Source organism: Caretta caretta, chromosome 6 (genome assembly GCF_965140235.1).
Source record: "Caretta caretta isolate rCarCar2 chromosome 6, rCarCar1.hap1, whole genome shotgun sequence".
NCBI classification, from domain to species: domain Eukaryota; kingdom Metazoa; phylum Chordata; order Testudines; family Cheloniidae; genus Caretta; species Caretta caretta.
Genome location: NC_134211.1, coordinates 46,429,535 through 46,443,052, shown reverse-complemented (window position 1 = coordinate 46,443,052; position 13,518 = coordinate 46,429,535). Strand labels below are relative to the sequence as shown.

Sequence of the window (13,518 nt, the reverse complement as noted above, 5' to 3'; positions counted from 1 at the left end):
GATAGGTATCACATTTCCCCTTTTGACCTGAGCAGCTTACCAATATTTGGGGTCTTGTAGGTTATATATGTTAGGAAGAGGTATTAATGATGGAGTCAAGTATTTCTTGATGCGATCCTGTTTATTTAAAAAGAATGTACCCAAAATGTTTCCATGAACACAGTAGGAATCGAACAGGAAGCAGTTGCCTTATTTCAGAGTTCCCAGCTTGCCTTTCCAACCAGCACTGGTGCTAGGTATAAGCAGCCTAAGCAATTGCTTAGAGCACAGAGCAGCTCAAAGTGCCCCCCCACACACACACACTTTCTTTTTTGGTTATAAGAACTTGCCTGTTTTAGTATTGGGGAACGGGAGGCACCAAAATATTTCTGCTTAGGGCCCACAATGGGCTAGCACCGGCTCAGTTTCCAACCAGCTCTTTGTCTAAAAGCTTTTTCTCAGGGCCACATTGGCAGTACTTCTCTTCCAACTCCATGGCTTTCCTGTAGTCTTCTCTTTTTTGTTTCTGGCTGCTTCTTGCTCTGTCTTGCTACTTCTGCCCACAACACACCCCCTCATCCCCACTTCCACCAAACAACCTGTAGAGGTATTCAGCCCCCTAGTGAAACCAATCTACCCACATAGCTCAGCTTCTGATTGGCCTTGCAAATGGTCTGTGTTTTGAGTGATGGGTCTTATAGTTTCAGCTATTTTACTCCAAAAAGGAGCTTAGTTGCTTCTTAAATTTATCCTGAAGGAAGGAGGCTATCAGTGAGGTTTCACCCAACTCCATCCTGACAATAACCTCCATCACTTGGTGGTTGGTTTATAACACAAAGCAAGAGTGTTTGTCCATTCTTTCCAGATGATGTTTCATCCTTTCTAATCGGCAATGTTTCCGCCTCCTCCCTTGTATATCTTGTCACCTTCTTTTCTCTGGAATACTCTTGCTGAATGAGCTAGCTTAACATGCAGTAAATGAATCAAGTATGTAGATTACAAGAAAGTAGAAAGGCCCGTTAAGGAAAAGTGCTCTGTTGACTGATGCATATGGTGTTTGGTGTATGGTGTTTGGTGTCTTTCTCTTGTTTGCCCATCACTGGAAGGTAATATTGAACATGTGGGATCCTAACTGCATATGATGTGATTTTACAGGTGAAAGTTGAATGAATTGTCTTCAGAGATGATAAAGCATCATGTGGTGTTTCTGACACAACTGTGCATTTATACTAGCCAGTGTGTTGCACCAGCAAATGGAAACTATGTGAAAACTGTATTAATAGAACCTGCTCCTCTTCCCATTTTCTTTCAGTTTTCTAATTTTCACACACACTGGCGTCGTGAATCAGGCCCACCAAGTTCAATGAAAACATGGGATGTAGTAAGCATAAGCTAATGAGTTGCCAATGTTTGCTCCATTTCTGATTTGTGCATAGCATGAAGTAGCAGGTAAAGATACTATTCCCTCATCACTCACATTTCAATGCTCCCCACTCCCTCCCAGCAGACATCCAGGGGAGAACAGATCCCAGAATTAGAGCTGGTCAGAAAATGATGATCCATAGAAATCTCAGTGTTCTTCAGAAACTTGGCCATTTTGATGAACTTTGGATAGAAAAATGCTTGGCTTCCTGCCATCTCACCTCCCAGGCTCCCTGCCAGACTCCCCCCCCAAGAAATGTGGAATTTCCCCTCAGCCGGAAATAGCTCTGTCCAGAACACAGATCAAAAAGGGTACATTATTTACCTCTACCAGTCTTCCTTTTAAATACAAATCCCAGAGGTGCTGAGATTAAGATTATATTGTTAATGCAGAAAATACTAATGCAGATTCTAACACAAGTACCAGGTGTAAATATGTGGATTTCTAGCTAAAACCTTCCAGTGTTTTATAAATTAAAAAGAGGTCAGTGCAAAGTTCAGGTTTAGGATTCTATTCATTATACAAGGATGCTTTATTTAATATACTTCAAGCCGTAGTCTCCTTAGTTTGTAATGCAAATTTCAGTTGTTTCGTTACAATTAGGTATATTTTTGTGCCGTGCAATTCTGGCTTATTCACAGCAGCAGCAGAATTCAATGGTAGAATCAATCTTAGTTCTTTAAAGTCCTTACACATTTAAAAATGTCTTTTTGTTTGTAAAGGGGTACTTCTTTGTGGCTAGGTCCGGGTATTAGCTCTTGCCCTGTCTGGTGCTCCCTTCTATAAATTGCTCACACTGTGGCCCCTCTCTCTCTCTGTTGGGAGCATCTTGAGATGCTCCCTGTTTGTGACTCGGGCCTCCAGCCAGGCCACTGTACAGTCCCCACCTTCTGGGGTAACAAAGTCCCACCAGAAAAGCTGTATGGACACTGTCTCAGATGACTTTAGGTCCTTGTGCCATTTCCCCAGTGGCTGGTCGGGGAACTTCTGGGATTCTAGCCCAGGGGACCCTATGGCTAGCAATGAAAGTCTGCCTAGTCTCAGACCCTGTTGCTGTTTCTTTGGGCTCCTTCCTACTCCATATCTCAATCTCCTTGCCTATCTCTGGGATTACCACCAGAGATTCCTCTGCTCCCCATGGCTACCTCATCCTTCTTGGTCTCTTACCAGACTGCCCAGTCCAGGGCAGGACTTCCTCCTGGGGCTTACTGTTCCCCAGGATCTCCTCCTTTTCCCTAGTCAACTCCCTTCCCCCTCTGAGGAGTGACTTCAGACCCCCTCCCTGCAGTCTTTTCCGGCTCTCACTTCCTGGTTTAGAAGAACAAAAAAACAGCCATACTGGGTCAGACCAAAGTTCCATCTAGCCCAGTATCCTGTCTTCCAACAGTGGCCAATGCCAGGTGCCCCAGAGGGAATGAACAGAACAGGTCATCATCAAGTGATCCATCCCCTGTCGCCCATTCCCAGTTTCTGGCAAACAGTGGCTAGGGACATCATCCCTGCCCATCCTGGCTAATAGCCATTGATGGACCTATCCTCCATCAATTTATCTAGTTCTTTTTTGAATGCTCTTATAATCTTGGCCTTCACAACATCCTCTGGCAAGGAGTTCCACCGGTTGACTGTGCGTTGTATGAAAAAATACTTCCTTTTGTTTGTTTTAAACCTGCTGCCTATTAATTTCATTTGGTGGCCCCTAGCTCTTGTGTTATGAGAGGAGTAAAATCCTATCCCAGCTCCTCCCCCAGTTCAGCTTCATCTACCATTAGGTTTTATCCAACCTTGGTTCCCCTCCAGGTGAATAAGGTGAATTTGCACCTTATGACCCACATTACCCTGCTCACACCCCATCACACTGTTGTTAAAATGTTTTCCTCTGAAGGCATCTAGGAAATACAATTTCTGGTTTGCTGTTTTTGGTTTTTTGGGTTTTTTTTTCCAACAGCAAAGTCACTCGTATAGTCAGTAGGCAGCATTTGTTTCACTGAGATGTTTGTCACTGAGACATTTCAACCTGTTTTTCTTTCAAAGTTCACAATAATGCTGGCCTAATAGGAAATGCACATCCCATTTAATATAACTTGTAAAGGTGGAAGTGGAGGACAAATGAGGGAAAGCCATGAAATATATTTCAGTTCATGAGTGTTATGGTCAACACAATCAACATTGTTTTGCAGAATTGACACCTGAAAATAAAAATAAGCACGTGTTGTTTTATTCCAAGAGAAAAATAGTAAGAAGTGTAAATATTATTAATGAGACTGGTAGTCACCCTCAGGCAGTGCCAGTTCTGATCAAAATAGCTGCACCTTACCTTTCTGCACTGACATCAGATTGGCAACAGCAACAGGGAGTCTAGGTTGTGCTTACTCTTTTTTCAGGATTCATCAGGCAGGGAAGAAGGAACAGTTAGTGTTAGACTTGGGGGTTGATTTGGAATTCTCATGGAGAAGGAAGACATAAGCCTTGTACCTGCAGTTTGATTCTGAAGGTACTTCTGAAATTAGTAGGCCTGATTCTGCTCTCACTTGACACTGGTTTTATACCTGTATAATTCTAGTAACTTCAGTAATTTACATTGATAAAAGATGAGAATCCAACCCACTATATGTAGATTCTGTCCTTCACCTCCTGAGAGACATTGTCCAGTAGGAGAGGAAGTAAAGGTGGTTATGAACCCCTTTTGTACTGACCATGTTTTGCCTACACTGGGGGCTAGCAGAATCCTATTATACTAGCTCTAACTTACAGCAGCTTCCCTGTAGCTGTCAATGGGATGCTCCATAGCCCATAGTCATAGACATGAACAGTATGGTCACCCCTCCTTCCCCCCCAGTACCCCCTTACATTAGAGGCTGTGAGGGAGGGCAGCATAGGGCTGCATACACTGGACCTATGCAGTTCCTCCTGCACATAGGAATTTTTCCCTGGGCTCCTGGGAGCCCCTATACATAAGGCCCTGTGTAAATTGCAATTTTTTTAAAAAGAAAATTCACAACAGGGTAAAATGAGTATTCCATTTCATAGACTATCCATGAAATTAATTTTAAAACTAAATCAGTTTCGAGGAATATGCACAGAATAAATTTCACAATTAAATTTAATCAATTTTACAACTAAAATTGTTAGTAAACACAAACATATGTATTCCACTAAATGTTCAGCTATTTCTGTTTACAGTTTTTAATTAAAAAGTTTGAGTATCATTAGTTGGTTTACTTGTTTCTCTTTTATGGGTTGCCTTTGCGCAGTAAGAACTGCCCATACGCCAAAACACTACGCTTGGCATCCACAGAGTCAGGGACAACAGACAAATATCACTTGGCCAGTTTTGCAATGTTGGGAAAGCGTGGTTCTGCAAACTTTCGAAAAGCAGTTAGTGAAAGGTCACTGCTGCATTCCTTTGCATAAAACCAGTAGCCTTCTAATTCAGTTTTCCAGCTTCTGTTGAAACGAGTTATGGAATCCAGTGGGAAGGCATCCAAGTTTAATGTACATGCTTGAATGGGATCAAACACCGTACCGCTTTTAAGGAACCAGAGTGCTGGCTCAGTGAAACAGGGTTTTCTTTCACTCATATCAGGGAGATAATAGTTTGAAAACTTATCTGCAATTTCAATAAAAGTTTTAATAGATTGGTTTTGAATCCCTGCTGTTACTCACATTTATATGCTTGATAAGTGTTAATTAAGTCAACTTTATTTGTTTTTTATTTTAAGCTTGACGAACATGAATCTCATGTCTTTCAAACAATTTGATTAAATTAACAAAGTCTTTGTCATACCTCACGATGAAGTTGAGCTGTATCTGTAAAGTTTCTGAATTGTCCAGCAGATATTTCAACTCCTTCAGCTTCTGTGTTTGGTGTAATTTTAATTTCCTCCTCCACAAAACTTGAGTAAAAAGTAATGTAGTATGAATGGTATTAAATAGCAGCATATCAGCTTCCCCATCTCACCTAAGAGGGCAATTTCACATAAAGATTTGATCCCCCAGCTTGGACTATGATTTGCAGATACTCTTTAAAATGCTATTTTCTGCTTGGACAATGTTTAAAAAGCTTTTTGACTGTTGCTGGTGGCTTGTCAATGTCAGGGAAATGGTCAGGCGCTGCCTTCTGCTAATCAGGCCTAGTGATTTGAGCAGAGGTCAAAGCTGAGTGGTCAGAGCCCAAGGACAAGCCAAGTCAGTACTGTAGCCAGAGTCCAGGTGCATGACAGGGGTCAAAGCCCGCATGGTCAGAGTCCAAGGATCTAGAGAGGGTCAGGAAGTGGAGGCAACCTGGAGCAGGTCAGTAACAGGGTAGGGCAAGGACAAGACTGGTACAGTCTCTGGTAAGGCTGGGAAAGGAACAGGATCAAGAGCAGGCTGGGAGTTTTGAGAGTTTGATACTGTGAGGCAGCAGAAGGGTTCCAGGATGGATAGTGCTGTTGCACAGACTGATCTGCAGCCCATGGGGTTGGGGAAATACCTAAGCCGGAGGGTCATCTAATCCAGGCTTTGCTTCTGGATAGGCTGCGTCACTGCAGGCTCTGTGGGAAGAGTAAGTTAGTGCCTTATTGGTGACTCTGCACAGCTCTGTTGGAGGAGCATCTATTGAGTGAGCAGTCCCTGGTTTGGCTGTGGGTTTGCCTCACCAATTGGTCTTCCGGACGTCAATAGCAAAAATATGTGAGAACTGCAGGTGAACTGAACGGCTAGCCAGTAATCTCTTAAACACTTGATTGTAAGCTTTTGAGGAAAAAATTAATGCATTGATATTATCAATATCCACCCTACAGGTATTCAAACACTTCACAATAGCACAGTGTGCAATGGTGTTGTAATTAACAGCCTGTAAGTAAACTGTATCAGTGAAGACAGCTTTCATTTCCAAGTCAGATGCATTGTCACCATTTAGGTCTTTCTAAACAAATAAAATATGTTACACATACTTATCTTGGCATCAGTCAATATGTCATTGACCAAGGAGGCTTCACCAGTTACACAATCTGCTGCTTGTCCATGCGGCAGCTTTAGGTAAGTGTTCACGTCTCAGCTGATTTAGGGTTGCCAACTTTCTAATGGCCCCAAAATGAACCCCCTAACCCTGCCCACTCCCCACTCACTAAATTCCCCCTCCCTCAGTGGCTTGTTCTCCCCCACCCTCACTCTCACTGGGTTGGGGCATTGGGTTGGGAGGAGGTGAGGGCTCTAAATGGGGGTGCGGGCTCCAGGGTGGGACCAGAAATAAGGTGTTCAGGGTTCAGGAGGAGGTGAGGGCTCCGTCTGAGGGTGTGGGCTCTGGGGTGGGGCTGGGGATGAGAGGTTTGGGGTGCAGGGCTGGGGGGTGGGGGCGAGGGATTTGGAATGTGGGAGGGGGCTACAGGTTGAGGTAGGGGGTTGGGGTGCAGGAAGGGGTGAGGCCTTCAGGGGGTGGGAGGGAGCCTGGGCTGGGGCAAGGGTTGGGGTGCAGGGGGAGTGAGGGCTCTGGGCTGGGGGTACGGTCTCTGGGGTGCAGGAGGACGCTCTGGGTTTGGGAGGGCTGGGGGTTGGGGTGCAGGAGGGGATACAGGCTTTGGGCTGGGACCAGGGATTAGGGGCTTGGAGTGCAGGAGGGGGCTCCGGGTTTGGGGGGGCTCAGGACTGGGGTTGGGGTGTGGGCTTACCTCTGGCGGCTCCCAGTCTGTGGGGCTAAGGCAGGCTGCAACCCAGAAGTGGCCAGCAAGTTCGGCTCCTGGGGCGGGAGGGGGAGGCTCCATGGCGCGCGCTGCTCTTGCCTGCAGGTACCACCACCCCAGCTCCCATTGGCCAGAAACCGCAGCCAATGGCCGCTATGTTGGCAGTGCCTGCAGACGGAGCAGTGCACAGAGCCGCCAGGCCATTCCTCCGCATAGGACCTGGAGGGGGAAACGACACTGCCTCCGGGAGCCTCTTGAGGTAAGCGCTGCCCGGAGACTGCACCCCTGCCCCCACAGCCTAGCCCCAGCCCAGAACCCCTCTATCCCAGCCCAGAGCACACTCCTGCACCCCAGAGCCCTGACCCCTAACCGCCCTGATCCCCCTCCTGCCCACCGAACCCTTCGGTCCCAGCCCGGAGCCCCCTCCGACACCCGAAACTCCTCATTCCAGCTTCACGCCAGAGCTCTCTCTCACACACACACACACACACTCCAAACCCCTCAACTCCACCTCCCAGCCTGGAGCCGCCTCCTGCACCCCAAGCTCCTCATCCCCAGCCTCACACCAGAGCCTGCACCTCTAGCCAGAGCCTTCACCCCCTCCTGCATCCCAACCCCCACTGCCTCAGCTCGAAGCCTTCTCCTGCACCCTGAACTCCTCATTTCTGGACCCACCCCGGAGCCCTTACCCCCTTCTATACCCCAACCACCTGAGTCAGCCTGTTTCCACCCTAGATTGCGTTTAGGGATTAACAGCACTCTCTGCTGCATGTGCACACAGCACTCTCTTCTTCTGCATGCACACGGTGCTCTTATGCCGCACGTGCGGAAGGATAGAGCACACAGGCGTGAAACAGCTGAGCTGTACAGTTTGTACAGTGATTATTTTGCCTGAAAGACTTTATTAAACACATTTTACTTTTTTATAAGAAAATTGAAAAAAATCATGATTTGGGGATATTTTCCTGATTTCCGTGCACTCAGTGAACTTGTGAGTGTCACGGGGCCTGAACCCATACACCATTGGCATTAGCATGTAAGCGCCAAGCTGAGGGCCAGAATCTGTCCCAAAAAGTGTTTGAGTGCTGTGCTTCTAAAGAAAGAACTGATCTTAATATAGAAATGGGGCCTTTACAGATATTTTTTAACATGACTCTTTTAAAAAAATAAGTCTCTCATGTTTCCTTGTTTGGAATGAGAACAAACAGACTTTAGAGGTCTGGTTCTCTTTTGACCCTGTTTTAATGTAGTATAGTAACAGCTGGTACAGTTATCTCTCCGAGAATGAATACTTCCTGAGCTACCAATGCCAACCATTAGTACAATGTTTCAGGAAGAAGGAACCAAATTAATAGTGGGGATGAACATTGTAAACTGTGGTTTGTTTATGAAGATTCTGAAATTAAATTGAATTCTACCATAAATAGATAACCAACTGTGCAACATTAATACAGATGTCCCAGATTACCTGGCTGTGAGTCTAGCAGCTATGTGTATAGAGTACTCTATCTGTTAGCTTGATATTATCTGTTTGATCATCCTTAAATTTATACGAAAGACAGACTTTGTTTTAAAAGCAGGTAGAAATGATTTCTACCCTGCCAATCTCCAAATATGGAGGTAATGATCCTGATTCTCACTTATATTTGTGTAAAACTGGCAGAAGAGAGGAGATCTGCTTGTGTGGCCCACACAGATCTCTAAAAGCTCTGCCATTGCTTAGCATTACTGTCATTTAGGCCATGTTTTACACTAGTGAGCTTATTGCAGCACAGCTGTATCAATTCAGCTGCGCTGCTGTAAGATTGTTCATGAAGCTGCTCTGTGCCGACGGCAGCTGTAGCTATGTCAGAAGGAGAAGCTCTCCAGCCGACATAGCGTCCTGCACACTGCCAGTGAAACTTACATCACTCAGTTGTTGGGTTTTTTTTCAAATCCCTGAGCAACATAAATATTTGCAACATATGGTAGCGTAGATATACCCTGAGAATCATTTAGTTTTGGTGGTCAGGCACATGCCCTAGTTTATATAAGATTCAGCTCAGGGTTTTTGGTCCTCTTGGGTTTACTATTTAAGATGTTACCTGACTGTAAAAACAACAAGGAGTCCTTGTGGCACCTTAGAGACTAACAAATTTATTTGGGCATAAGCTTTCGTGGGCTAGAAGCCACTTCATCAGATGCATGGAGTGGAAAATACAGTAGCAGGTATATATACATAGTACATGAAAAGATGGCAGTTACCTTACCAAGCGGGGGGGTCAGTCTAATGAGACAATTCAATTAACAGTAGAATACCAAGGGAGGAAAAATCACTTTTGTAGTGGTAATGAGGGTGGCCCATTTCAAACAGTTGACAAGAAGGTGTGAGTAACAGTAGGGGGAAATTAGTGTGGGGAAAATAGGTTTTGTAATGACCCATCCACTCTGTAGTCTTTGTGAGTTCATAAATTCATTTACTTTACCCAGGAGTCCTCAGGGTTCATTTTGAGATATCAAAGTTTCACCCTAGCATTTTCAGGGACTTTAAAACTAACAGGTCCAAAAGAGAAAGGTGGTGGCTACTCCTCCTCATCTGGTACAGGAGTCCAGTCCACAAGTGTCTGGACTCCTCCCGCTCCAAAGAACTGTAAAAGAATCATGGGCCTCCTTTACAAAACTCTAGGCACTGGGCTGCATTCTTTGACTACTGCTGAGAGAATAAAGAGGGAGATAGAATCTCTCACAGAACATATGTAAGGCACGGGTGCGTTGAACTAGCAGTATTGGAACTCTTTCATTTTTGACACTATACACCTTCGCTGAAATAGGATGACTGTCTTTTAATAGGCTGGATACCCTTGAGAGTAAAGTTGGAATTTAAGGTTGACTTGGGTACCTTTATAAAAAACAAAACAAAAAACAAACAAACAAAACAAAAAACCACCAACCAAAGGACAAAGTTCAGATGTCTAGATTTTTTGACTTTATTTGTTTTGAGCTGAGATAGATCATAGAGGGTGCTTTTCCCCTTTAATTTTGTCCTATATGGGAACAGGGAACAATATTGGGCTCATCAATGGAAGTTCCTTAATAGGTTTTTCTTCTTTTTGATAACACACTCTGGAAAGGTTATGTGTTTGACAAATAAGTTATGTATCCTGAATACTGTATTTACTGTTGTTAAAAGTGATATAGTGTGTGATGAGCACAACTTGGCCCATATATAAAAATATATTTAAAGTCTTGTGGTTTAATTGCTTGATTAATATTTGCTTGGATTTCAGATAGAGATGTATTTTAAAGGAAGTAACTGTAATTACAAATCTGTAAGGGAATTTAAAATCAGTTTAATGGACCTAGTAGATCCCATGCACTAGGACTTATTAGAGCAGTTAAATCTCATGCATCAGGGCTTATTAGTTAACATTTAAAAGGAACTTCATCCATAGAAATTTCCCTTAGAAATGAATCTTTAAGGTTTCTCAATAACAGAAAAGGAATGGCAGAGGGAAAACACAAAATCCTGAGTTTGAAAATAGAAACCAATTCCATAACCTTGTCAGTGCTGCAAAATATTTAGTTCCATGTCTGATACTCCATTCATGCCATAGCATGTATAGAAGCATGCTATAGTTCAGGGGTTCTCAAAGTAGGGGGTCGCACGGTTAATACATGGGCGGTCGTGAGCTGTCTGTGCACCCCAAACTCCACTTTGCCTCCAGCATTTATATTTGTATTAAATCTATTTAAAAATGTTTTTCATTTATAAGGGGGGGTCACACTCAGAGGCTTGCTATGTGAAAGGGGTCACCAGTACAAAAGTTTGAGAACCACTGCTTTACTTTTTTTCTGAGCTGTGATGTCAGTTTTTTCAATAGAAAAAAGCCATACCCCATAGTAAGCAGAATACTTGATCTGCACAATGCCTTGAATTGTAATGGTGCTAAATTGTTTCAAACAGCTCACAAAGCAGGGATCTTCTGTCCAAGGTCTGAAAATGTGAGAGGTTGTTATGCATGGACTAAGAGATGGGATTCTCATTTTTAAGTCTGATCAAATACCTACAATTTAGTTTTTATGTATTTCTTTTCCTCCTAATAGATTTACACGGATTGGGCTAATCACTATCTAGCAAAATCTGGTCACAAACGATTGATCAAGGACCTACAGCAAGATGTGACTGATGGAGTCTTACTGGCTGAAATCATCCAGGTTGTAGGTGAGTGAATTTCTCTTTTCCTGTCATGTACACGCCTACTTTGTCAGAGCCACAGCTTGTTTTTTCACATAAATATGGGGAAAATAAATAGAAACTATATGGAATTAAGATGATAATTCTGCCTCACAGGCTTTGATAATTAATTTGATAAAGCCTTATGTTAAGGGATTGCAGAAAAATATTTGACGTTCTTGATAAGATCTCCTGACACAGCATTATCACCCAGGATAGCTGAAGGGAAAAAGCAGCTGATGAGCTTTTTTCTGTTAGGTGACTTGTAGCCTTGCTTGTTATCTTTTCGTTATCTTTGTTCCTGTTCGCTTTTTTAGACTGGTCTGGAAATAATTCACCAATACAATGGTGTGTTATATTAAACCTGCCACTTCTAGTTGGATCGGAAAAATCCCAGTGTGCAGTTAGGATTAGGGAAGGACATGATTAGTATATGGAAGAAAAGAAACCCTTAACAATCTGTTTTAAAATAAGGAAGTTCATTTATTGTCAGGATGGCCCCAGGCGCTAAAGGAACTGATGTCAATGGGAGTTGAAGGTTCAGATTGGGCCCTGTGCAGGGCTCCACATTCCCCCTGTTCTGGGTTCTTCATTAGTTCCTTTAGAGACTCATCCATCTGGTGTTTAGGCTATCACAAAACTATGGAGCTATGGAGAATGACAGAATCAGGAAGTCCATTAATAGGAATTAGAATGACTGTTGTTGACAACAAGACTGACAGACTTGAGATGCAAACGTAGAAGACAGTAGTGAAGTAACTAGACACCAAAGCTTGACCAGTTTTTTCTGTTACAAATGCTGTGCAAAAGAATTAGAGCCCTGAGTTAAGTTTATGAATGTATGGGTCAGATATTCAGCTGACATAAATTGCCATAGTTTCTGTTGACTCTAACTGAGCTAAATTGATTTTTACCAGATGAAGATCTGGCCCTTACATACTGAACAAACAACATATTCATTGCTGTCTGAGCATAGCACTCTGAAAACTATCCATGTAATTACATATGTATAAAAATTTCACATGAATTACTTATGTACCTGTGTATAACAAAACTCCATCCAATATCTATGTAATGGTGTATACCAACACAAATATTTTAATGGGGAGATTTTCAGAAGCATAAGGCGGAGGAAGGCACTCATCTCCAGTTGACTTTCAATGGGAGTTGGGCACTTACCTGCCTTTTGTGCTTTTTTAAAATCTATCCCTACATACATACAGTTACATATATGTAACAATGCTGCAGAAAATCCTGGAGTAGAAACATGCATATCAGAACACTACCAAAAACAGTGTATCAAATACTTGCATGCATATTTCCATGTGTGAATGCTCCCATATGTTTAAAATATATCCCTGTGAAAAAATTCAGAAGAGTTATTGTTTACTAAAATGCTTGATTTAATTCATCTTTGCATTTTTCTTCTTTTTCTCATTGCTGCTTTAGTATTTGGATTTAGAGTTTTAAGACACAGCTGTGAAAGGTTAATACCTAAGGTGAAGGATTTTCTTTTTCTTAGATTTTTTCCAAACAAAAGAAAATCCATGTTTAAACACACAAATTCCACTTTAATCCCCCAAATTGGCACTGAAAGGAAAATATTCATTTGCATCCCTTATGTACTGGCCTTAGGCAAGCTGCATCTCATTGTCACATTAGAAGTGGTAACTTCCACACATGGAAACAGCTTCAACTGCAGCTATAAAACCATGACCTGTCCTCATAAATAAGGATTTGTACTATGAAAGCTTCTGAATGGTAATTTCTTTTTCCCTTCTGCATGCAGTGCTCTCTGTTATGTGTGGTGGTGGGGTACGAGAAAGCAGCAGTACCACAGAGACATCTCTGTTCTTTTATGGGCATTGGTGGTGTATTTAGAGATTATCCCAGGTTAACAAAATCTTTTCAAATGAATTTGTTGATTATGAACATTCCTTTTGGTCACTGCATGAGTTTTGTAATCAAGACTTAAATTGCTGCTTCAGTGCTAACGGTGATCTGCAAAGGGAAATATGTTTGTGCCTTTTTATGAAGAAAGAAGAAGAGCTTTTGAAAGGTTTTCTGTTCTCTTCTGAATTCTCTTTTCTGCCTTTTTTTGTTTTAAACATTAGAAATACAGGTCTTGTCTTCTCTTTTTTCCCCTAGGAAATCCTGTAGTTGATTAGAGAACTGGTAGGATTATGCCATCAGAGATGCCATGTAGTTAAACATGATTAATTAAGAAGAGATGTAATTTTTAT

General features: G+C 42.7%; 1 protein-coding gene across 9 annotated transcripts in view; it reads left to right on the top strand.

The window, feature by feature from the left end:
• Positions 1 to 13,518, top strand: part of NAV2 (neuron navigator 2) — a 660,409-nt gene that overhangs the window by 418,902 nt on the left and 227,989 nt on the right. For all 9 annotated transcript variants that reach the window (XM_075129477.1, XM_075129476.1, XM_075129478.1 and 6 more), the window contains one exon: positions 11,146 to 11,263. In XM_075129477.1, the coding sequence (XP_074985578.1) occupies positions 11,146 to 11,263 (118 nt within the window). The remainder of the gene's footprint in view (positions 1 to 11,145; positions 11,264 to 13,518) is intronic.